Source organism: Sceloporus undulatus, chromosome 1 (genome assembly GCF_019175285.1).
Source record: "Sceloporus undulatus isolate JIND9_A2432 ecotype Alabama chromosome 1, SceUnd_v1.1, whole genome shotgun sequence".
NCBI classification, from domain to species: domain Eukaryota; kingdom Metazoa; phylum Chordata; class Lepidosauria; order Squamata; family Phrynosomatidae; genus Sceloporus; species Sceloporus undulatus.
Window position 1 is genome coordinate 109,567,637 of NC_056522.1, and position 27,186 is coordinate 109,594,822.

General features: G+C 40.2%; 1 protein-coding gene across 4 annotated transcripts in view; it reads left to right on the forward strand.

The window, feature by feature from the left end:
• CDK19 (cyclin dependent kinase 19) overlaps positions 1-27,186 on the forward strand; it is a 132,832-nt gene that overhangs the window by 7,886 nt on the left and 97,760 nt on the right. For 2 of the 4 annotated variants that reach the window (XM_042446694.1, XM_042446695.1), the window contains exon 1: positions 912-1,256. The exons of 1 other annotated variant lie outside the window; for it this stretch is intronic. In XM_042446694.1, coding sequence (XP_042302628.1) covers positions 1,114-1,256 — 143 coding nt within the window. In that variant the 5' untranslated portion in view covers positions 912-1,113. Of the gene's footprint in view, positions 1-911; positions 1,257-8,766; positions 8,928-27,186 lie in introns of those variants that run through there. One more of the 4 variants, XM_042446697.1, reaches the window with a different exon arrangement.

Consider the following 27,186-nt stretch of genomic DNA (forward strand, 5'->3'; position numbering starts at 1 on the left):
CAAAGTAAAAGGGCTAAAGGTCTCATTACAACTACTACAGTTCCCAGAAACCCATAGCACTGAGGTATGGCAGTTAAAGCGGTGTGAAAGTGGGTTAATTTTGCAGTGCGGATGGAGGCAGAACAGTGTTTAAGAGCTCTGCGTAGTAACAAGCGAACCAGAATGCGGAGGCAGGGCCAGGAATGGAGTGGCGGGGGTCACGTGACCAGCGTTATTCGCAATCTGAGGGGAAGGGGGAAGGGCGAAGGGCGGGAAACATGAAGCCTAGTTGCTTTACGCTTTGGGCGCGTGAGCGAGCGCGCGACAAACGGCCAAGGAGAGACTCAGTCAACTGCTCTCTCGCTCCGAACGTTCGGGGCTGAACGTTCCACCTCCCCCCGTTCTTCATTGATTGACAAACAGATTGGCGTTTCGCTTTCTTCGCTTTAGCCTCCTTATTGGTTAAGAGGGGCGAAGAGGCGGGATGGGTTTGGGCCAATGGCGTAAGGCGAAAGAGTGGGGAGGCGGGGCTTCGGCTTGAATGACAGCTCGGGAGATAAACAAGCTCCAGCGCGAGGGCAACTCCATCAACCCAGTCAGGCTGTTTCTCTGCTTTCAAACCGTTGGATGTGTGTGTGGCTCAAAGGGAATTAAAAACAACCCCCCCCCCCCCCCAAAAAAAACCCCATCCGGGCTCCGCTTTTCGCCACCATTTCCCTTTCCTCCCGATTCTCCCGCTGCAAAAAACGTGAAGAGTCAGCAACTTCCCACCCACTCAAGGGATTATATTAACCCGGTAACGCGCATGCGCGAAGAGGCTGCCTAGTCGCGAGGGTTGCCGGGAGTGGTAGTCCCCGCTCCCCTTCGTCTTCCTTACGCGGCTATCTCTCCCTGCTCTCTCCGAGACTACCACTCCCAAGATCCCTTGCGGCCGAGTAACTGGGGGAAGCCCTGGTTGAAAGCGGGTGGCGGCGACATATATACACATACACACGACATATATACATACATACATACAAAAAAGGGAAAAAAATCCAAAACAAGGAAATGGTGCCCAGCGCGGCGGCGGCGGCCTCGTGCCCCTGAGGCACGCGCGCTTGGGGCTGCCTCCTCTCCCCTCGTCCCCCTCCTTCCATGGGTGAGAGAGACATGGACTACGAGTTCAAATCCAAGCTGGCGGCCGAGCGCGAGCGGGTGGAGGACCTCTTCGAGTACGAGGGCTGCAAAGTCGGCAGAGGCACCTACGGGCACGTCTACAAAGCCCGGCGCAAGGACGGGTAAGAGGAAGAGACGCTCGGCAGATGGAGGATGCATCCACACTGGACAGATAACCCGGTTTGGCAGCGCTTTAACTCTTTTTTTCTGGCTCTTTGCTACGGAATTTTGGGAGTTGGAGTTTGCTGTGGGCCCACAAACTCCAACTCCCAGAATTCCGTAGCAAAGAGTCAGACAGTTAACGCGCTGCCAAACCAGGTTATTATAGTGTTATAGCCTCGCAGAACTACAGTTCCCAGAATGCCCTAGCAGGGCTCAGACTGGAGTTATTTCTGCAGCGTGTGTCGAGTGAAAGGGGGGAGAAAAGTATGTAGATGCCCAAACTGTGCCCTTTAAAGGATTTTGAACTACATCTCCCAGAATCCCACGCTATTGGCCAACATGGCTGAGGCTTCTGGGAGCTGAAGTCCAAAACCTCTTAGAGGGCACAGTTTGGGGACCACTCCTGAACCCTTTATATTATAACAGTGGTCCCCAAACTGTGCTATGTAAAGGATTTTGGACTTCGTCTCCCATAATCCAAGGCCATTGGCTGACATAGCTGAGGCTTCTGGGAGTTGAAGTCCAAAAAAGTATGGGGACCACTGGAGCAGCTGCGCCTTCACTGCCTTACTTTAAAAGCAAGTCCCTGCAGAAAAAGAAAGGAAGGAGGACTCCTAGGGGCTGAAGAGGCCCCCAACTAAGGGCCGCCCAGGAAGCCCTCCTTGTGAGGGAGATGGCCATTGAGCCTCTGTTTAGAAACCACAGCCGCCCTCTGAGGGAGCGCTTTCCTCTGCAGGCGAAGTGATGGCGGCAGTGGCGCAGGTGCCGCTTGAACTTTGGAGGAGGCTGAGGGCCTTTTATTCCCCAGAGGAGCTCCTCCTCCTCCCGGCGGCTGAGGACTCCTCCTTCCCAGTGGCATCCTTAGGCTTGGTGTCACCCTCCCTCCATTGACTTCCTCCCATTTCACACCATAACACCAGTGGTCCCCAAACTGGGGACTTCATCTCCCAGAGTCCCAGGCTATTGGCCAACATGGCTGAGGCTTCTGGGAGCTGTAGTCCAAAATCTCTCATTAAGGAGCACGGTTTTGGACCACTGCAGCATACTTAGGAGGCGTGCTTCTTTTTCTTTTGCGCTCGCGTTCCTCGTCAGTCGTCGTTTTCCAATATCTACCACCGAATGTCATGCTGTTCTGACATAAAACGATACGTGGCGAAGGTGTGGTTATAAAATGTGATGTTTTTTAAAAGTAAATTTTAAAAAAGAATTTTAAAATTCTCAAAATTAAAGAAAATTGGGTTAAATTTTTAAAATTTGAAATTGTGATTTTAAAAAATTCTGGGGCCTCTCCTTCCTGCTCCCACTGAACTTGACCCCACTCCCACCATCTCTTAAAGCATTTTAAAGGGAAGCAGGTGAATGCCACAGCCCATTTCTGCCACAAGGTAGGTATTTGAAGAGCAGTATTGTCACCCCCCCCCCTTTTTGGATGTCACCTAATGGGGTCCGCATCCCCTAGTGATGCCACTCGTCCTTCCCCCTCGGTTCTCTCCCCTTTTCTACATCAGGGCTCCCTAAAGTCGGGTCTGATGGGTCAAATGTGTTGATGGTGGTGGTTGTGGTTGTTGTGTGCATTCAATTCTTTTCTGACTTACAGCGTTTTTTAAAAACAAGTAAGTCTGTCTATCGCTTTTGCTATTAGTTGTAAAAATATCAACCAAGACGCTCATTTCAGAGTATATTTTGGAGACGTAAAGACACAATACGCATGAATATCCCAAAGAGAGATACTGTACAGGGTTGTGGTAAAAATCTGGACACTCTTCTCAAAAGAATATTTTGAAGACACAGCACATGTGACAGTCTCAAAAGGAGATAACAGGATTGTGGTTGTTGTATGCCATCAAGCCATTTTAAACACATAAGGACACAACACACATGACAGTCTTAAAAAGAGATATAGGACTGGGGGTTGTTGTGTGCTTTCAAGCTGTTTTAAAATCTTGCGTCCAAAACACACTGCGGAAATAATACAGTTTGAGACCGCTTTAGCTGCCCAGGCTCAATGCTAGGGAATTCTGGAAACTGTAATTTTGTGAGACATTTAACCTTCTCTGTCAGAAAGAGCTCTGGTGCCACAATAAACTACAATTCACAGTATATAGAGAGATCTTATAGCACCTTTGAGACTAACTGAAAGAAAGAAGTGGGCAGTATGAGCTTTCCTAGACTTAAGTCTACTTCCTCAGATGCATTTGGTGAAGAAGTAGAAAGTAGACTTAAGTCTATGAAAGCTCAAGCTGTCCATTACTTTCTTTCAGTTAGTCTCAAACATGCTACAAGATCTTTCTATATACTGATTGTGCAGACTAACATGGCTATATCTTTGAATCCTACAGTTCCTAGGATTCCCTAGCACTGAGCTAAGTCAGTTGAAACGGTCTCAAATTGGGTCATTTCTTCAGTGTATTTTGGACTATAAGGACACAACACACAGGACAGTCTCAAAAAGATACAGGGTTGTGGTTATGCCTTCATTCCCCACCTAAGCTGTTTTTTTTTTTAACAAATCAGTCTGTGTATCTCTTGCTTCTAGTTGTAAAAATATCAGTCATATTCTCACACACAAATGGCTTACATAGCGCTGTCTCTGGATTCTCTACTCCAAAACATGCACCTGAGGAAGTAGGCTCAAGTCTACAAAAGCGCATGCTACCAACTTCTTTCTTTAATAATAATAATAATAATAATAATAATACTGTTTATTTATAGCCAGCTTTTCCAAAAAACGATCAAAGCTGGGTACAGCATAAATGTAAACAATATACAATATGAAAACATACAATATAAAAGCATCATAAAAACATCTCAGAAAAAAGCACAATAAAATTCACAAGAATAAACCAAAGAAACAAACTAGCTGGATAAGCAACTGTATAATGGGGGAGAATAACAAATGTCAAGTCACATGGGGGAATGCTTGTTGGAAGAGATAGGTCTTAAGTTTCTTCCTGAACAGGTCAAGGGAGGTGACAGAGCGGAGCTCGTCGGGGAGGGAGTTCCAGGTCTGCGGGGCGGAAACAGAAAATGCCCTTTGGGAAGACGAGGTGTATCTCGTCTTGGGAACCCTTAAGAATTGCTTCCCAACCGATCTGAGAGTGCGGGGCGGATTATATGGGGAGAGGCAGTCCTCCAAGTACCCTGGGCCCAAGCCATTTAGGGCTTTATAGGTGATAACCAACACCTTGTATTGTGCCCGGAAGCGGACAGGCAGCCAATGAAGATCTTGCAGGGTCGGTGTTATGTGGCTAGTCCTGGAACATCCAGTGACCAACCTAGCTGCCATGTTCTGTACTAATTGAAGCTTCCGGGTTTGGTACAAGGGTCGCCCCATGTAGAGCGCATTACAGAAATCCAACCAAGAGGTTCCCAGAGCATGTACCACCGTTTCAAGGTCACCCCAGCCTAGGTAGGGTCGCAGCTGGCGTATCAGCCAAAGCTGGTAACAGGTGCTCCTGACCGTCGCATCCACTTGAGACGTCAGGTGGAGCGACGAGTCCAGAAGCACCCCCAGGCTGTGAACTGAGTCCTTCAAGGGGAGCGTGACCCCGTTCAGGACAGGTGGACAAATTTCCTTTCCTGGGCCAGGAGAACCTATCACGAGTCCTTCCGTTTTCTCTGGATTCAGACTGAGTCTGTTTTCCCTCATCCAGCCCATTACCGACTCCAAGCAGGCATTTAGAGGGGAGATGCCATCCCTAGTCACGTTCCCTTAGTCTCAAAGATGCTACAAGATCCTTTTGCATACCCTCATTTCAGAATATATTTTTAAGGACACAAAGACACAGCACACATGACATCTCAAAAAGAGATAAAGGGTTGTGGTTGTTGTGTGCCTTCAAGTCATTTCCCACTTATGGTGACGCTAAGGCGAACTATCATGGGTTTTTCCTGGCAAGGTTTGTTCAGTGGAGGTTTGCCATGGCCATCCTCTGAGGCTGAGAAAGTGTGACTTTACCAAAGTCAACCAGGGGGGTTTCATAGCTGAGTGGGGATTCGAACTCTAGTCTCCAGAATCAGAGTCCAACACTCAAACCACTACAGATGTTGAGATTTAGTCTCACAAAATTCAGATTTGTTGCTGACTTTTTATCACTTTCTCCCAAGATGGTGTTCAAAAATACTTGCTTGAGTTAATCTGTTCTTGCTACTTGTCCTACAAGTATTTCTGGTACGATACAGATATTATCGGTTTAAATAATAATAGTCTGTAGTCTTTTACTGGGTAGGTGAATGCTTGGATACAGAGAAGTTTCTGATTCCGGGGGGATGATTTGACTCAATAGTGGTTCACGACTGCACAGGGTCTAAAATTATTTAATGATACTATTATGTATGCGGGCCAACATGATGTAATGGTTTGGGTTAGGATACTGGGAGACCAGGGTTCACATCTCTGCTTGGCCATGGAAATCTACAGATTGATTTTGGGAAATTGACACTCTCTCAGCCTCAGAGGATGGCAATGGTAGACCTCCCCTGCAGAAGCCTGCCAAGAAAAACCCATGATAGGTTTGCCTTAGAGTTGTCATAAGTTGAAAAAGACTTGAAGACATACAACAACAATTCTGTAGTACCTTTTGAGATTGTTGTGTGTACTGTTCTTTTTTGTTTTTAAAATATGCTACAAAATGAGACTGCAGATTGATATTTTTACAGCTAGATGCAATAGATACAGAAATTTACTTGCAAAATCTGTTAACTGTTAACTATTATACTGACCTGGCAAAGGCACCCTAACTCTTCAGGTTTCCTTTACACAAATGCTTATTTGAGGTGAATTATTTTGAACACAAGAGAATTGGCTTCTGAATAATTATGCATTGAATTGGACACAACATCTCACTGACTTTAGGAATCCTTTATTTGCAACATTTGGTAACATTTCAATATAAGTTCCAGGTTTACTATAACAAAAACACATTCCAGTGGTAAGTTAATAAATCAATGCAATGTTTCTAAAAGAAAACACTTTCTAGCCACACTTCTTTTTTCAGAGTGTCATCTGTGTAGATAAATGTAATCTTACAGTTGAACAGTACTTGGATTTTCAGTTATGATACTTGACAATATTAGTCAAGGAAGTTCTGTAACACAAGTAGTGTGATGAGGAAGCCTTTCTGTTCATGGGGCATCCTAAAAAAAAAAAAAAAAAAAAAAAAAGGGGGGGGGGGTACATACAGCCAGCTTTTCCACTAGAAAAATTCATTCAACACTGATGTCACAGACACCTGTGTATTCATTTGTAGTTTGGACATTTGTATCATGTGTCAGATATTTGACTTACCAAACCATTGATTGCACAACGTTCTCCACTGTAAATAGTAAAAATTGTGTTCCTTTTCAGCAATATTGTGTCAAGATATGGTGATTATTTCTCCATCATTACACATTCAATAGTCACATTTTACTTAAAAATAAGAAACTTGATTAAAATGGATGGATTAATAAAAAGTAAGTTGTAAGAAAAAATATAAAATAATCAAAGCTGTCTAGAATGCTTGAGCATTATTCAGAACCACAATACGTCTGAGTATCGACTAGCGTTTATGCCAGATAGTAAGAAAGGAACCACAGAGTTGAAGAGATCATGATATTGTTAATGAATAGTTGCAAGGAAGCCATTAGACATATTATCCTTGAGGGAATTAGAGTTTTGCCCAAGTGACAAGAATGAAAGGAGCACAAAAATCAGATGAATAAAAAGTAAAAAAAAAATATTTTGAGAATTTTACTCATAACATTAGATTCATTAATTAAAAAGTGTCCTGGAAACAGGAAAATAACTGTACAGTATTGGATTACTGGGTGACAAATGAGTCAAAGAAATAACAACAACAAAAAATGGGGATATTGTAGAAAAATTTAGTCAGTTAGTTGCATCTGTCAGATAGGGTGAGTACTTTTGCCTCAGTTGAAATTTTCAGGAAGGGAATCCAAGAAATTTAGCTAAGTAGACATAAGGTGACCTTTTGACAAATTGAAAACTAATTACACTCATCCCTCCATATTTGTGGCTTTGATATTTACAGATTTCATTATTAACGGATTTGATTAATATTTTCTGTCTAGGAATATAGGTCCTCCAGTGCAACTCTAAGGTCAACTTTAACTAAAAGTTGCACTGAAAGACCTAGAAATTCCTAGAGAGAATACTCTACTAGGCCTTTGTAGCTCCTTCAGGGCAGCTCTATGGTCAGTGTCTGTTGGATGCTGACCACAGAGTTGCACTGGAGGACCTAGAGACTCCTAGAGAGGCCTCCTCTCAGGTAAAAACATGGTGTTTTTGTTATTTGTGGTTTTTCCATATTCACGGGGATCTTATGCCCCTAACCCTAGCGAATACAGAGGGATAAATGTAATATGTACCCATCCCAGAGTTTTTAATGACTCTTTAACAAAAATGGGTAATATGTCCCTGTGGCTGAAAACTGGTTAAAGTTCATTCAGTTAAATTAATGGAAATTCAAATTAAAGTTAAATTTTTTCATGCATACAGAAAAAGAAATGTTTGTGAAGTGCATCAGTATGGTTCCTGTAGAGGTAAAACCTATTTATCATACATTTAGGGCTCTTAGAAACAAAAACTTTGAATAGAGATCATACAGTAGGCATAGTTTATTTGGACTTGAAAGAACCATTTGACAAAGTCCTCACTGAAGACTTGGGAGCACAATTAGAATTCATGTAATTAGAGGATACAGTGGTGCCTCGGGTTACGAAAGTAATTCGTTCCGCGGCCGCTTTCGTAACCCGAAAAGCCTTCGCAAGCCGAAATGCCATAGGCGCTAATGGGGAAAAGCCGCGATTCCGTGTAAAATAGCGCCGAAAAGCACCAAAAGTTTTTTCGTAACCCGAAAAAACATTCGTAACCCGGAACAATTATTTCTTATGGGATTTTTTAGTATCCCGAAAATTTCGTAACCTGGGTATTTCGTATCCCGAGGTACCACTGTATGTCTTATTGATTGGTAACAGGTTAAAACACAGGAAGCATAGACTTTGAACACATGGATAGTTATTGCAATGGAGGGATGTAAACAGTGGGATCCCACAAAAATCTGCATTAAGGATTTTCTATGTCAAGGGCACTGAAGAGATCCATAGGAAAGTTCTTCCAGGTGTGGAGTTTGCAATTAAAATGGCAGATATTGTTCAGTGTTAGGTGTGAGGGGAAAGGATTTGATAGAGGTACATGAAAGTATGCTTGTGGACAAAATGGATAGGGAGATCCCCCCCCCCTTTCCTACCTCATAATATTAAAACCCAGAGTTATCTTGTGAACCTGAGAACTAGGAGAAACTTCAGGCATATTAAAGGAAGTACTACTTTATATATATAGCACAGGTTAGACTGTGAAAATTTCCCCTACAAGATACAGTGATGGTTGCCAAGAGGATAAGCCAAAATCATCATTGATAATGCCAGAATGGTTGGTGATACGTTTGCATCCACTGTTGGAGGCAGTATGCATAGAAAGCACAATCAGGAGGGTTCCCATGGCATCTGCTTGGCCACTATGAGAAAAAAGTGGATGGGCACCTTGTCATCCTGATGTTGTTGGACTGCACTTCCTTTCCTCTCCGATGGGCTGTGCTGTGCTGATTGGAGTTGCTGTTCAACCATATCTGGTAAGCCACAATTGTATAACCCTTTGTTCTGATCTAGCCCAGTTCCTAGCTTCTAAGGATATAGTTAAGACAATCTTTGTCAATCAACTATTATCAACAGAGCAGTTGTGGTCTTTTTTCCCCACAGAACTAGGAGAACATAATACATTTCTAAAGTTTTAATTAGAAAATTGTCATTTTTGCTCATTTTGTACATGGTGTACAGATTACAGAACTCAGTATTTCTCTGTAAAGTTTTTTTTTAAAGTTTTGGGTACACACTGTCCTACCTGTCTTAGTGTAAATCTGTCTGTTAGATCTTTAAAGCAACAGATGAGCCCTGCAGAAGATGTTCAACCATGGAAGAAAGTGTGCTGCAACATTAACACATTGCCTCCTTTCCCACCTTTGATGGGCGAGGAAAGTGCAGCATTGCTTTTTCTAGACACAGAAGAATCATAGTGGTAAGGAAGTTGGTGTGAAAGAAAAGGTCTGTAAGAGTGGAGCAGGGAAAGCCACAGGACAGACTGCACTGGAGAGGTGGAAGGTAGATTGATAAAGTACTGGGAGAAAGGTGGAATAAAGATTAAATAAATAAAAACAAAGTAATTTTCACCATCTATTTTAAATGTACTTATTTGGAGTATTGTTCACACACACGTGTGTGTGTTGTTTACCTTTAAGTTGTTGTTGTTATTATATTTATTTGTATCCTGCTCTTTTCCCAGAACTGGAACTCAGAGCGGCTTCACAATATTAAAAAACAATTCAATTAAAAACAGAGAAAAGAGTTACATTAAAAATAATTAAATTATTACAGTGTTGAAATAGATAGCTATTAAAGGAATAAAATGCATTTTAAAAGATAAAACTGTATAAAACAATTTAAATTAAACAACATCCCAGGCTGTTTACAACTATTCTGTTTTAAAAACCTGTCTAAATAGGTCTTAGCCTGCCATCAGAAGGCCAAAAAGGAAGGAGCCATTCTGGTCAGAAGTTGTTTCCCATTTCTGGTGACCCTAAGGTGATGCTATCATAGAGTTTTCTTAGCAGATTTCTTCAGGGGGGTTTGCCATGGCCATCCTCTGAGGCTGAGAGTGTGACTTGCCTAGGGTCACCCAGTGGGTTTTCGTGGCTGAGTGAGGACTCAAACCGTGTTCTCCAGAGTCATAGTCCAATACACAACACTGCCTCTCATTGTTCATTTAAGGAAACTGTAGCCAGGCAGGGGAGGAGGAAGTGAGGGTTGGTCGGGCAGAACAGGGAAATGGGGGACAGGAGGACCCAGAGGAGTTGGGAGGAAGAGTGTTTCCACCCAAAGGGTGGAATATAAAAGGTGAGGGACAGGTGGACGAGAGGAGGGGTGGCGAACCCGGAAGACTGGGACACATGGAGGCGGTTGCGGCAGGAAAAAGTGTAGTCACCAGAAGTCCAGGAAGGGTAGGCTGCCTAGTGACCCTGTAGGAGAAACATAATGTGTTAAGGGTAGGACCCCATGTTGAGGTAATATTACCAAACCCCAAAAGAGAGGGAGACTTTAGATATCCTGAGGAGGGAAACTGGTGGAAGCAGTCAAAGGAGACCCTGGAGGGCGAATGGTGGGATCCCCAAAGTGACCAGTGGGAGCAGTGCCCTGGACTGGAGTTGAAGGAAGAAGCAGAATGAGCGTATGTCAGGGAGTCGTCTGGAGACGGCAAACACAGACCAGTAAATAATTGAGGAATAGGCCTGAACATTTGGATTACCTTTGGTGACACAACCGAGGACTAGGGATGGGCAAGTGTTTGGAAGTTGTAATAGTTTCAGTTAAAGTAAAGTTTGGAGCATTCAAGAATGGTTAGTGTGTTTCTTTTGGGGCCGAAAGCTTGAACAGTTGCACGTGGGCCGAAACCATGTCTCAGGGAGTCAATGTCCTGCCCACAGAAACCAAAACATTCTAAAAAAACTCATTTGAAGGCTGTTGGTCAGTGTGCTAAACTACCTCTGAAGGGTTACTAGTTTGTACCTGCAGTTTCTTCATAAATCCATAGATCTGTAATGGCATGGGGTTTTTAAAATGAAATATCTGTTCTGCTACTGGCTGTGGTAAATAATTATGCTTAAAAAGAAAACCATTTAATTTCAGGAAGTTAAAAACAATGTTTTTGCAGAGAGAAAGAGCAAGATATGCTGTCAGTTGACATTACCGAAAGATTTTGCAATAAGCTTATTGTAGAATTTATTTTATTTGAAAATCTTATATTATCCTGTTTTCCAGAGGGAAGTCAAGCAGTGAACAGGCAAAATCTACAATACAGTCGGCCCTCGCCTTACGTGGGGATCCGTTCCGGATCCCTCCGCATAAGGCGAATTCCGCCTATGCTCAAGCCCCATTGGAAACAATGGGGCTTGTGCACGGCGGCGTGGCAGTGCGGCGGGGCGCGGGACACAACAGGCGCGTGCGCCCATTCAATTGAATGGGACGCGCCGCCCCTTCATATTTGTTTTTGTGAGCTTTCAAGTCATTTCCAATTTATGACATCCTAAAGTGAACCTATCCTGGAGTTTGCCATTGCCTTCCCCTGAAACTGAGAGCATGTGACTTGCTCAAGGCTACCAAGTGGGTTTCATGGCCAAGCCAGCAATGGGACCCTGGCCTCCAGAGTTGTAGTTCAACCCTTAAATCACTACGCCACCCCTTGCTGTCTTTAAAATGCAATACTTAACAAGAAGCAGTTAACAGCAAGAGATAAAGTATCAGCCAATGTTGTTAAAAGATGTATTCATACATTGATCATCCCCAATGACTGAAAGGAAAAAATACAGTTAGCCCTCCGTTTTTTGGGGGGGATTTGTTCCTGACCCCCTCCCCCCAAGCAAAAAAATGGAGGCTTGCTCATATTCAAGCCTCAATGGTGGAGGTCACCCCTCCATGGATATTCAAGGGTGCGGATCTCAGATCCACGAGTTAAGAGGGGCAACCGTACAAACAATATTAGATCAGTTGTAGAGAAGCTTGCTCAAACGAGTATTTAGAGGCTGTTGTTATAACTGGTGTATGTGTCATACCTGATCATTTGTTTGAGGTATTTCACATGGTGATGTTCTAGTAAATGATTATTGGTTTTCTTGGTTGATTACAATATTAAAGATATCAAGATCATTTGTAAATTAGATTTCACAGGTATTTTCAGGACTCTGCAATAGAAAAAAAAATGATTTGAGATAAAGTTTTCAGAATCTTTTAGATGTTGAAGTCTAATGATCTGAAAAATTCACAGAGATTCTTATGTGGTATCTTATAAAATTGTGCAAGAGTCATGATGTGATACCTGATTAGCAGTGCAACTTTATGCTTGTTTATTCAGAGGTTTATTACTGTTGTATCCAGTAGTGCTTATTTTCGGGTAAGTGTGTTTAGGATTTCAGAGTAAACCAGCCTTTCTCAATTTTTTTTACCCTAGAGGAACTCTTGAAATAATTTTAAGGTCTCAGGGAATGCCTGCATAAAACATCTACAGCTCAAAAAAGTTCATTTCCCCCCAATCACATTATCTTGTAGGACTCTAGGGTTTCAGGGGATCCAGGTTCAAAAACCCTTGTCTAAACATTCAGGGAGAGGGTTAAATTTCTCCTGGCAATCAATGTACTGCAACTGTTCCTAATAACATAACAGTTATGAGATCTGTAGAGATGAGCTTATTGCATCTTTCAACCTGATTAGGTTCAAGACTGCCATTTCTGAAGGCCTTGATTTTTGCTAGATTTTTTTTTGAATGCTAAGTGAGGATTGATGGGGACAGTCAACCACAGAAAAGGGCCAACTGAGGGCCAGTAGTGTGGCCCACGCTGTGCACTTTGGCCATCACTGATCTAGACTTATGATTAAAAATAAAAATGGAGGCTGATGGTTTGGACAGTGGACAGTGAAGGCAGTAAGTTCTTTGATTTTTTTTGACAGTTTTAATGGAATAGTATATTCAGTTTTGGTGAAATAGCTTCATTTGGTTTTTATATCACAGTTTCAATTTTAAATGTATTTACCAAGAACTCTAAAATATTCCTGAAAACATGAGACAATTCAGTACATTTATTAGTTTATTAAAATATTTATTAAAGCTGTATCTAAATAGGGTGAGACCCAGTTATTATTTGTAAAGGAGACTACCAGGGTATACAAGGGATTTTCAGTTAGCATTGATGGTACTGGGCTAGATGAAGCTACAGTCTGATTCAGTATAAGGCATCTTATAATACTTGTTCCTTTTACAACTCTGATATGTAGTTGTGACTACTAAAAACCTGTAATAATTCAATTTGGAACAGAGAGTCTCTCTCCATTACAGTCTCTCCAGGTTGTGAATCTAGTTTGAGATAATTATGGGGGTTTGCCTTTTCCTCTGATATTGCACTTGCTTGTTCTCAGTTTTGTCCTTGAGAGATTTCATGAACTTCTTTACCAGTAAAAGCACAAGGTATGCAAGGAGGCCTCTTTTGCTTCCTTGATACTAATTACTTTCTCTTCTTGAGGGTTTAGCAGAGGAGCTGGTAATAAAAAGGATCAGGCTTCCTCCATAGTTCTTTTCTGCACTTTCCAGGAAGGAGGAAAAAAAATCCTGCCCTTTTCAGATTTCAGGAAAAATGTTGGATTTTTAATCAGATCAAGGGGAGTTTAACAGCCATTACTGAAAGCATTTTTTTCTACCCCCTTGGTATTAATCCCTCCCACACAGACAATCATGAGGAAGTTGCTTTCAGATGGCCGTAGAGATTGCAAAGGGATATGCCTTTGTAAGTACATTGTTCCATATGAAAGGGTTTTATCTTTGAAATCTCTGTTATATGGGCTTGTTGAATGATACTACCAGTCCTTAGGAATTTGTGTGAATAGGAGCAAGAGATTAGGTTTAATCCCATAGGGAAGATGTTAATAATACAGAGGCATTTGCCCATTACCAGTATTCTTTCTAACCAGGAATAAGTAGAACCAATAAGGTTTCAATAAATGCTTTCAACAGATTTGGCTGCCTGGAAAAACAACAACTATGAGTTTAATTTTAGGGTAGACCTAGGATAGTACTTATAAATTTCTTTGAACAACATATGTAGATTTAATTTTGTAGGAGATAAATTACTGGAATATTCAGTTTTTGCAGAACTAGTTTAAGGGATGGATTGAAAACTATTTCATGGAGGGAATGAAAACTGAGTGGAATCCTGTGGCAATTAGGAATGCGTAACCTAGGGTTACATACTGGTCACTGTTCATGGTCCCTATGTAGTCTCTAGTTTAGGGGCTACATAGGAACTGTGAAAGTTCCCCAGTCTCTACTTGCCATGAAGCAGCCACTGCAATTGACGGAGGTCTGTTTCCCTGTCAATCAGGAGGCAGCTGACTTGATATCTCCTCCCTTCTTCACGTAAATTATCTTCAGCATGAGGAGGAATTGCTAAAGGAGTCCTGTGTCTGTCTGTCACACCAGAGATTGTCACAGAAATAATAAATAATAAATAAAAACTTTATTTTTAGCCCGCCTTTCCTGGGATCAAGGCGGGTTACAACAGCGAGAAGCACAATAAAATCAATAAACAATAAAATTAAAAATACAAGAATTACAAAATATAAGAACTATTAAATACAGGTAAGAATTATCCAACTAGCACAGATTTACAAAAACAATGAGGAGAGAGAAGGGGGTTACATTGGAATGTTAGGGGTAGGCCCGCTGGAACAGAAAAGTTTTAAGCCCCTTTTTAAACTGGTCCAGGGAGGTGGCCGCCGGAAGCGAGTTCCAGAGATTGGGGGCCGAGGTAGAAAAGGCCCTCTGAGTGGTGGTAGAATATTTTACCTCTGGGACTCGTAACAATTGCTTCCCAACAGATCTGAGTGTGCGGGGCGGAATGTATGGGGAGAGGCGGTCCTCCAAGTACCCTGGGCCCAAGGAGTGGGACTGTCAGCTGCTTCAAACAGACATCCACAAACTGACAGCCACCCCTGAAAAATTACAGAGTGGTAAACAACAGTGGAAAATTTTAAGTTGCTAAAACCAGGGAAAATTGGCTGAGTATGGAAGAGACTTGTGGTTTGATTTTTAGCTGTTTGTCACCAATTTTCAGAGGTGAATGAAATACAATTTTGCCTGAATCATTTCTGGTTTGCTGTCATTGCTTTTTGTATACAGTACGTACATTTCATTGTATTTGAGTTATGATACATAGATTACTATATGCAGTTTTTAGATACTTCATTTAAATATTTTTGGAAAGAGACTCCCCTTCTTGGTGCTAGGAGAAGAATGTTGCTCATATCTGAATAGAAAAATCTGTGACAAAGTTTTTATTGTGGGAATGTTTTTCATGGGTTCTAGGAGTGTTGCCAGCTAAAACTCCATAGAAACCTACCAGTGATGCATATTTATACTTTGCCAGTCACCATGGTATCAAGGTATGGCTACAGCTAAAATCCCTGCTAGCCATTCAGATAAAATGTTTCAATATCCTTCTTAATCTTCTGCAGACAAGCTTTGTGTGGAGTGGGAAGTGAGGTTTCATCTGCCTTCTATCTTAAAAGGGTGAATGCACATAGTACTTGGCACATTTTCATAATTTGGTACCTATTGATTGACTTCTTATATTTTAAAGATAGAATAAATAGTGAAACAAATCATTTTATATCACACTGTTACTTATGAAACACTTTGTGCCATTTAAGCTGTCTCCAAACTAGAAAAAGATTGCGTTCTGAACTGTTAACTTTTATTGGATAGTTAGAAAAACATTCTTGATATTTTAAGTAGTATTCCCCTTCTATTAAGTGGTGGCATAGCCAGTTGTATTTCTTTTTGTTATGTTCCATTTCTTTAGTAGTTAGTCTTAGATCTTATTCACCAGTGAAATTAACCACATTGAAAGAATATACTGTACAGGCTTTTCATTCCTGCAGAGTGGTATTTAAATGCACTTGAACTATGTGCTGCCCAGTACCCTTGTAATATTGGCATGCCATCATTCATGGTTTGCTGAGAATGTTGTTGACATCCTAACATTGCACTGAATGGACAGACACATGTAGTAACTAATTCAAATGTGAGGAAGTAGACATGGGAATCTTGCCCACGTCAAGGGTTTCTGTGTGTCATACATCCTACATTAATCAACTTTTGTAGGAGACTGAATACGTAAATGCTGCATTAAAAACCAGGAACTAACTTTAAAATTGGTGTTGGAATTGATGAGTGTCTCATCAGATCAATGGACTGCTTGTAGTTTTATGATTCTGAAATCCTATTGGTTGTATTTATTAAATACAGTACACTTTTTATTGTTGAGCCAACTTCCCATATTTAATCTTGGTGTCTTTCTAGGCTGCTGAGACAACCTGCAAAATTTGATCTCCCTCAGTTAGTGCTAACAGTGAATTATGGTCTGAGAAGGCATTGTAGTCTCTTGGATATGCAAGCTCCTAAGTGGTAGCAGTTCCTGGTATTCAGCCTAATAGAAACATCTGGAGTAGTTAGACAAATCTACCAGCTTTGAAAATTGAAAACTACTTGTAGCTTATACTTGCAGGCTGCTATCACACGTCATGAATATCATTGACTAATCTATATAGAATCTTAATAGCCATGATGTTGCCTCACATCCAGAGCCCATTCCCACCTACCTACAATCTACCTTCAAACTTTGTTTTGTTAACATTTTCCTTTCTGCTTCCTCTTGGTGGAAATGTTACTCTTTGTGTTCTACTCTGACTCTGGATACCTGAACGTAGATAAATGTTAAACTTTCTTGCTTTGCCAGTCAGGAAAATAAGTTGAGATAGACTAGCATATATGTGATAAGCAGCTATTATTTTTTCTCCCTCTGTCATGTAAAGGGTTATGTGGAGAGCTCTGCATACAAATCTGGCTATACATTAAGAAAAGTACAGACTAGTGTAATGCCAGTGTTTTCTGGAAGTGCTTCTGCAGAAATGGCTGTCCCCATATACAGCCTGGCTCACACTGCGGTTTTTTTCACAATCAGTGAGACTTTCTCTCTCCTATTTTATGCAAACTGGCATATGTGTTCAATAGAGTTTACATGTCTCTGAGCATAGATTACATACTCAAACTTTCTTACCAAGATTGTTTACTTCTCAGAGATGTATCCTCCGCCCACCTCATCAGTTGTATTGAACTAAAACCAGTGCAGTGGGGAGAAGCAGATGGGCCAAAAAGAACGGCCAGAAGTCACTCTTGCCACAATTGCTCTGGGACTATGGCAACCAAATGGCTCCCTTTGGAAGTGGGCTGTGGTGGCAGTCCCAAACGGGCTGTTGGCAAGAACAGTTTTAATCCACTCTTTTTGCTTGCAGCTTTGGGCCGTCTTCTGGCAATGGCGGGTGTGTGTGCGAGTTGTTTAAATATGACGTCCCTGAAGTGTCCAGAAGCCGTTCTGTTTGGCCCATCTGTTTCGAGCCAATGTCTATATTCTGGTGTCTTCCAGCTGTATTGAGTACAATTCCTATTATGGAGTTTTAATGCAACAGATGTGAGAGGAACCAGACTGGGGAGGCAGGGGCAATAGCAGTAATTTTTGAGTTGGTAATAGCAGTTTATTGTATGAAGCATCTTGTTGCTTATAGTAAATGTAAGAAGATTTGCCTTCTTTGTGTGTATATGTGTCTTCAAGTTGCCTATTGACTTATAGTGATCCCATGCATTTCATAGGATTTTCATAGGCAAGGACTATTGAGAGGTGATTTTTGCCAGTTCCTTCCTCTGAAGTATGGCCTATAGCACTGGTGTTCATTGGTGGTCTCCCATCTGAGTACTAATCAGGGCAGGCTCTGCTTAGCTTCCAAGGTAAGACGTGATCTGGTGGTCTTAGGGTATTTGCTTTCTACTTAAATAAAAGTATTTTTAAAATTACTTTGATTTTGTAAAAAAAAAAACAACCTTGCCTTTAGGATCATGCTGTGTTTTAATGTGGTAGTTCATGATTTTTTAAAAGGAATTCCTCTCTTGGGTTGGGCTAGAAAATGATTGTGAAATCTTTTGTGGTGGCATTACATTTGTAGTTAGGTGCTTGCTGAAGAAGCATCTTAGATTGCTAGATGTCAGCCTCCCTTGTAATTAACCACAAGGGATTTTTAAAGTCATAATCCAGAAACTCTGTTAAAGGTGGCATTTTAAAAAAATGTTTAAGGAGCAATTAAATTTTATTATGTCTAAAATTTTGTCTTATCAGATAATTGTCCTTTAGGCCAATTTTTAAATTATTGATGTCCCAATGATTTCATTTTTGATTTTATTTTGAATCACAACAAGATGAAGTTTCCACATAAATGTATGCCTTGATACTATTTGTTAATCTTGTTTTGGGTGCCTTCAGGCTGTTTCTGTCTTATGGTGACCCTAAGGTAAACTTATCTCATAGGGTTTTCTTGGAAGATTTTTTCAGAGGGGGGTTGCCATTGTGATCTTCTGAGGTTGAGAGAGTGTGACTTGCCCAAGGTCACGCCACAATACTGTCCTTGTGTTTGCTGTGTAACAGGTGAACAAGGCTGTCTTTCTAGAATTCCTGCAAATGTTGCTGCTGTTTACTAGCTTTTATAGTGCCACTTTACATCTTTGTTTCTAACTCCCTCATGCCTCTCAAGTATATATTTTTTCATTTTAGCTATTCAGTACATTCTATTCATATATTGCTTTAAAAAATAATACTATTTAGGATAGTATTTAATCATAGAACCTAAAATAATAGTAATAACAACACCATTTAGATTACTCATGCAAAATATGAATTAACTTCCTTTGCCAACTGTATATTCCTTTATTCTTGATTCCCCTACTGTTGTTTTCTTCATTTTTCTAATAATATGTTTCCATAATATTTTATTCCCCCCCCCCCCTCCTTGCTGAGGCCGCAGCAATGGCATTTTCAGCTATGTCAAACTGGTGAACCCTGTACTATAAGATGGTGTTAGCTTTCGTGCAATTGCAGAGGATTTTGAAACATCCCACTGTTGTATTGAAGAGCTGTTCATACTTGTATAAGAAACAAGGATACATTCCAATCTCTTTACCACATTTCCAACAGATATTGTTGGTGTCCTTATGAATCTTAGAAAGTTTATCCAGGAAGAGATACCAGCTATATATCATTTTCCAAAAGTTTTATTTCAAGTCATAATATCTCATATTGATATTGTTGCTTCTGCAAAGTTTTCCACAGTTGTCCAGATCTATACTATGGCCTGTTTCTATGGCCCATTTCTCCATGCAGTCTTTAATTAACTCATTGTATTCAACAGCATTTTATACATATTTCTAATCAGATGTTTTTCTCCTTTTAATAGATGATTTTCAAACTTGTTCTTTTTAAAATCAAATCTTTCCTTAACTGTATTAATTTTGAATCTTTCAGTAATTTGTATTTATAAAACCATTGAATTTTAATCGTTGATTAATTCTTACCTAGTATTAAGTTGGCATGCTCTCCTTTTGAGTTCAGCAGCTCTCTATATTTTAACCACGTTCCTTTTTTTCCATAGGGCTTTAAGTGAAAGCGCGTCAGGTGGTGATAAAGTGGCATTTTGATATTATTTGTTCCTATTTAGCTCAGATTTTATATATCACTTTCCTTGCCACATTTATTTACTTAAAAAAACCTTTATTTCCTTTTTTCCTTTTTCCTTAATAGCCCTTCTAAAGCTAGGATAAAGGGGAAAGGAGGAAACCCTAACACATGCCTTTTACAATTGTAATTTTCCCCCCATTAGATCCCCATTGGAAATTATTTGAGCATTCTGTTCTTCATAAAGAGGCAAAATTATTATTGGTCAATTGCCAACTCTGTATGAAAGCAAAGAGTATTGTTGTGAAGAATAGAAAAATGGTGACTGCTCTATATATACTGTACATTATATGGGGTTAGGGTTACCGGTGACACCATAGTGTTTTTCAAATTGCCTTGCAATTTTAAAAAAAATATTCTTTATTTCATTTTAAAAATTAAAATATACAACATAGCCAACATAGTTCATATATAAAACAACAACACTCAATTAATTATTATAATTTTAAACTAAGCAGCATTTTCAATCCTTCATTTTAGCTATTCAGTACATTCTATTCATATATTACTTTAAAAAATAATACTATTTAGGATAGTGTTTAATCATAGAACCTAAAATAATAGTAATAATAACACCATTTAGATTACTCATGCAAAACATGAATTACGTAACTTCCTTTGCCAACTGTATATTCCTTTATTCTTGATTCCCCTACTGTTGTTTTCTTCATTTTTCTAATAGTAAAAAATAAAAATCATTCCAATATTTTCCAATTATTCTCCTTTTATATTTCTTTTTTATATCCCAAAAACTGTATTGTATCTTTTTAATAGTAATAAAAAAAATTCATTGTAGAGACTCTTGGCCAATTTAATTCATCTTAAATTTTCAAGATCTGATCCAATGCTTTCTTATTAGTTTCCAGTCTTCTTCTGTTTTGTTTCTTTCTTGATCTCTTAACAAGGAGGTTAATATGTCTTAAATCCATCATTTCTCTCAATTTCATTAACCAGTCTTCAATCTTCTTCATGATTGCCTTGCAATTTGGTAGCTGTTATATCATTTTCATTGTGCTTATTGTGGAAGCACAGCAATGCCGAATGTATTCATTTTCAGTATCTTTTCTGTGTGTGAATGACTTTGTTTATTATGCCCCGTTGAGCAAAAGATTTGATAGGGACTACTGACAGATAAACTCTATTGCATGTCTTGTCTTAGAAACAGACCTTCATTAGATTCTCTCTTTACATTTGAAAAAAAAAATGCTAGAAGTCAGGGTTGCTTAATTTCAAGGCAGAAACCTCCTTTTATTGGATTTCTTAAATAGGGGTTGGAGTCCTATGTCTCCTGGGTACTTTAGCAGTGGATTTCTGCAGTGGCAGTGAGGTGGATGAGATGTCCCTTAAGGGTGTCTCCTACCTCTGTGAATCTTTGATTCTGTGCTATAAAGGTTGATGTTACATGGGGCAGCTCATGGTCATTAAGCATGATACTGTAGCTTAAGCACCAGCCACAGCTGTCCAGAGGAAAAAAAACTATGTCTAATAAACAGGGAAAATGTATAAAGACACACACACTTTACAAAGCAGTACTCTTGCCTTGAGATTCTCCTTCTCTAACCTGAAGACTGGAGAAGGAGGAGTAAGTATTTGGGTAAGTGAAAATCTTCATTTCAACATTTTCTTTTAGTTTATTGTCACTTCTGTCATTGCTACCAAAGCATGTTGCATCTCTTGTTAAGTTAAAAACAGTGGGTTAATAGTAAAGAGTGGCTGTTAGTGGACTTGGCAGGGCTTGAATCCTTTAGGCATTTTTAAAACTTGAAGGAATTTCTTTTTTTTTTTCCTTTGCATTTTGATATTTTTTTAGATTATATCTCTATATATCTTTTTTCTTTTTGACTTGCTTTATTTCCTCATCTTTCTAGAGTACTGATTTTTATTTTAACTTACTGTTTTGTATTTCTAAATTTAATTTATTTTTATCCCTTCTCTCTTTCTCCATGACCCCTTAAAGTTTTGAATTTTTTTATGTGGGACTTTTGAATTTTTTTGGATTTCTGAATTATGACTACCAGAGTTAATGCAATAGAAAGAGAGAGAGAAGAAGAAGAAGAAGAAAGAAGGAAAAGAGAAGAAGATCTATAGACAAGCCTTGAAAAATTATGGATCCTAATAGAATATACTGGAAGAGATTTAAGGACCTTATCACACATGGGGGGGGGGTTGCAGCTCAGATCTGCGGTCACTCCTAGCAATGCAAAGCGTGATGTTTTTCCACACCAGATCCAGAGTCACTCCTCTCTAGCAATTCGGATTGAGGTTAAAATGTCATGTTTTTCCACACCTGGTTGCCTTTCTGTTGTCCTTCCGAAGTGAGGGAAAAGAGAAGTCAGCTCGATTCCAAGCAAGTCACGTGATGCGGACTCAAGCAAAGGGGAGTGAGTGCACATTGTATTACCACACCAGAGCATACTTTGAGGGCTCAGTGATTTGAATTGGCCCCCTTGCACATGCTCAGTGGGGCTCTGGACGCTGCCCTCCTTCCCTGCCCTCTCCTTAGCTGTCATCCTTCATCAGGGTCTAGGAGAAGGCAGGGGATGATGGGATAGGTGGATGGGGGTTGCTGGGGCCAGGATCAGGATGCAGGAGCAGTCAGGGGATGATGGGATAGGTGGTTGGGGGTTGCTGGGGCCAGGATCAGGATGCAGGAGCAGCAGGGATGATGGGTTAGGTGGCAGAGGGGGTCTAGGAGAAGGCATGGATGATGGCATTGGTGGGAGGCTGAAGGAATGGAGCAGATCGAGGTCTAGGAGGATGCAGAGGATGCAGGGGATGATGGGAGTGGTGGAAGGAGGGGAGTAGGTGGGGGCCTAGGAGAAGGCAAGGATGTTGGGATTGGTGGGAGGCTGAAGGAGGGAAGCAGATCGGGGTCTAGGGGGACGCAGGGGATGCAGGGGATGATGGGATTGGCTGGTTGGCAGAGAGGAGGAGATGGCATGAAGGAGGAGGAGGGGAATGACGGAGCAGGATGCAAGTGCCAAGGGGGGTGGCATCAGAGTGCTATTCCACACTAGAACAAATTGCAGTGCAATTGAAGGCAGCCAGGAAGCGAATTCTCTGAAGCCACTTTTTTTCCGTTTTAACCAAAATGAGGGGTGACTTCAGAAACACTGCTGAAGCAATTCGCAAGGGGCTCCCATAGAAATCAATGGTGTCTGATAACACAATCCCTTTATGAGGTGAAACCAGATCATTGGAAGTGCAATCACTTCGGAAGTGAGCTGGAACTGAGCTACAAAACCACCCAAAAGCTCCGTGTGATATACTTCTGTGTGATGAAAAGCCATACAACACAAATGGGTGTGGACATTAAAATCAATATTAAGAACGAATTGAAGATGGAACTGAAATTGGTAGAACAATCCTTAACTCAGATGACTTCAGAGATGAAAATAATAACTCAGAAGGTACAGTCATTGGAAGAGAAAACTTTGAAGATGGAAAAGACTGCCCAAAAATTGGATAAAGAACATGAACAAATTTTAGATTCATTGGCAGAAGAAAGAAGGAAACTAAATTTCAAAATCTAGGGCTGGATCGGATGACTAATGAGAATATACATAAAGTGATGGTAATAGGGTTAGCAAACTTCTTAGAGAGAGAAAAAGAAAATCTGGAAAGAGACATAGATTGCATTTTGAATAAACTTAAAAATTGCATCACAGGAGCGGCTTCCAGGAAACATTTTTCATTTCCTCTTTTAACTGGAACCTTTTTTAATTGGAGATTCGATAGGTCCTTGCTACAAAATGAGAGGATGGTTGAAAAGGCTAAAAAGAACCCTGAAGAGTATTTTGAAGACAATTTGGACAAGGGAACCTAGTTTGGGAGTCTAGTTAAGCTGTAATGAGATGATACTTCATACAGTAGAGTTTAGAAATAAAGAAGAGACAAGAACAGAAACAAAAGATTATGAAAGAAATCCAGAAGAAGAAGGTTAAAAGATACTAAATAATCCAGTAATTATCAGGGAAATTAAGATGTTATAATCACAAACTTCAGTGATTGAAATAGAGAGGAAGTTGAAACTGGTGAAACATGAGAAATTTGAGTTTTTTAATAAACCTGGAAAATGGTCAGTTTATAAATTAAGGAAAGAATGAAAAAAATGACTGCAGGAATATATGAGAATGATGAAAGGATTGTTGATAATGTGAAGTTCTTGAACATATTCCACAGTTATTATGTTGATTTATACAAGAAGAAACAAATTCACATGGCGAGGCACTCCCATTTCCACATCAGACATGGTGACATGGGTGCTTCTGAATTAAAGCAACAGTGTGGCAAGATAAGGAGCATGCACTAGTTGTGGGTCCTGTACATGTGTGAAGACTCAATCGTCCCTCACTGAACCAGGTAAGCACCGGGGTCAGGATAGCATGGGGTCAACCTGGACTACCCTGACCCATCTATTCAGCCCCTAAGACAGCTATACGGAACAAATTTCCAAGATTGGTTGATTTTCCAGCAGTTTAATACAAGAAATTGGAAGAAGAGTTATGCTTGCCTATGCAGAAATTATTCACATTCTGGAGCCCTCTCATACCAAAATTAAGGCCAAGACATTACCAGACCTAATAACTATAGACTAATATTCTTATTATATAACAATTAGAAAAACTTTGCTTTGATTCTGGCAGAAAGAATTAACATGAGTTTACAAAAATATGTTCATGAAGATCAAACAGACATTTAAGAGATAATTAAGAAATAATTTGAGATATGTTTTAGCTACATTAGAATATCTGGATAAGCATGAGAAGATGGCAGCTACAGTCTTCATAGATGCTGAAAAGGCATTTGACAACTTAAACTGGGACTTTATTTTTGCAATTTTGGAGAAGATGGAGTTCATGAGCAACAGTGTCACCTGGATAAAGAGGATTGACAAGTTGCAGTGATCAAGAATCTTGGTTAGTGGTGTATTAACAAACATTAGCAAAATAAAAAATGTACCAGACAAGATTTTCTGTTCTCCCCTTTATTATTTATTTTAACACTAGAAATTTTTAATGAAAGCAGTTAGAAAAGAAGAGAATATTAAAGGACAGATGGTGAACAAGGAATGTTTTAAAATGAGAGTGTTTGCAGATGATCTACTGATAGCAATTAAAGACCTTTAGAAAGCATCAAAGAATTATTTGCAGGAAGAATTGGGAAGAGGAGCAGGATTTAAAACAAAAGAGACAGGCTGAATAAAGCAGCTTCTAGCCACTTTGGAGATGTAGTGTTTACATGACTCACACCCCTGAAGTGACCAAAGGCCACAGGATCCAGCCCAAAAAATCGTGACAAAAATCTGCTCCTGCCAACGGCCTATTCAGGACCACAACAATGGCTGACTTCAGGAGTGGGCCATCTAGTCGCCATGGTTCTTGCTCTGCCTCTGGCCACTCCTTATTACTGGTCTGCTTCACCCCGGAAATGCTGAAAAAGAATCTGTAGGAAGAAGTGGAAGTAAAATTAGGGAAACCATCTGGCCTGCAAGTTGTGAAGAAAGTGAAATATTTAGGTTTAATACTAATGTATAAGAATACAACTTTATTCCAAGATAATTATGAAAGGGTTTAGAATGATACACTCTCCAAAGCGGGCAGAAAACATTAAAGCCTCACTCTGGGACTAAAAACCGAAGCAAAAAGAACTCAGAATATTACGACTTAGCACGGAAAATGTGCACCTTCATCCCTGCATTTCAGAAGGAGCGATCCATCCTAACCCTAATCCTAAAGCTGCATATAAATGCACTGGTGCAAGTGCGCATTTAAAAAGGACCGAGCCAGTGTACCTGAGCAGTCAGGGTGGCAATGCAAAAAAGTGCAAGTGTGACACCTTAAATGGATACAAATACAACATACACAAACCACACGGTCCAAGAGGGGGCATGGGGTGAAGGGTGTGTGGGGGGGGCATTATTGTGTTTTACCAGTGTTTTACTGGGCACACTGATGCTCCGATGCCCTGTACTGGTGGAGGATCGCAGGTGTGACTGTATGGCCAATCAGAGTATCAGTAGTAGCCATTTAGGGTAGACGTACAGCATGAATAATAATAATAATAATAATAATAATAATAATAATAATAATAATAATTTGTATCCTGCCTCTCCCTGTATTGGATTGAGGCGGGTATCAACAAACATCTTGTTGTGTGCCTTCAGATCATTTCTAACTTATAGTGACCTTAAAACAACCCTACCATGGGATAGTCAGAGGGGATTTGCTTTTAAGGCTGAGAGAGTGTGAATTGCCCAAGTTCATCCAGTGGGCTTCACGGTGGGGAATCAAACCCTAAGTGGGATTCTGTCAGATATCTAAATATTGTATTTCCTTTTTCCTACAATCCAGTGTCATCTCTTACATATAATTGTAAAATTGCTTTGTGGAGACTGAAAGCAGTAAGGAATATGTAGCTACTAGTACTTTTTGCATTTGCTATTATCTTGAGTAAAATTCAGCTGTTGAAGAAACTGATTATTTTAAATATATCTTTGCAGTTGTGATGTACTTGCTTGCGCACCAGGCTACAATGCTGAGGACCATGGTTCAAATCCCTGTTCAGTCATGGAAACCCAGTAGTCATGCACACTGACTCTTTTATGACTCTGGAGACCAATGTTCAAACCCCCATTCATCCATGGAAGCCTGTTAGATGACCTTGGACAAGTCACGCTCTCTCAGCCTTAAAGGCAACCCCCTCGAATAAATCTTGTAACTGGGATTCCTATTCAAGATAATAGCAAATGCAAAAAAGGACTAGTAGCTATATATTTCTTACTGCTTTTTGTCTCCACAAAGCAATTTTACAATTACTAGATTGTGGGAGAAAGGAAATACAATATTTAGACATCTGACAGAATCCTACTTAGATAATTATTACTATGTCCAGCAAGATAGATTCCAGCAGAATCAAGGTTTTTATTTCTTAAAAATGCTGCCCCCATAAAACAAAGAACACACTGTAATACATACAAAATAAGTAGAAAAGTGGGAAATCTTCTGTCTGAAGACTCAGGTTTCTTTCAGTAATTCTGGTGCCAGATTTATCTTCTCCTGTGTTACTGATTTCCAAGCGGCTGCTGTGGCTGGGTCTACTATTATTATTATTAGTAACAGTAGTAGCAGCAGTAGTAATAGTAGTATCCTACCTTTCTCTCAAGCAAGCAGCTTACAATTTAAAAAAGAACAATGCAGCAAAAAACATACAAAAAGTGACAAAAATGTTGCAAATTAACCCCCCCCAACAATATTTTAGCAGTGATGAGTAAACACTGATGAGTAAACCCTGTTCATAATGCAAAGGGATCTTGTTGCACCTTTGAGACTAACTGATGGGTAGAACGGATGGGCAGGAAAAGTGGCTGGAACCTGCATTTTCCGGAAGTGGATCAAACCTCCACTGTCCGCACCAGCTGCTTACAAGGTGGCCTGAATGATAGAATTCTGCTTTCTAATTTGATAAAGAAATGAGTAAATTAGTCATTAGTATAAAAACTGATGACACAAAGATGGAATCTGCTTAGTTCAAAGAATGATGCTTCTCTTTAAAACCCCTAAGCTTGAAATTTGATGTTGTGGTCAGTATCCATTTTTTATGTACAGTGTTGAGCTGAGAAATTCTGTTATAAAAAGGTAGAATGCTCTCTTAATCCTTTGATTCTTCATTTTGTATG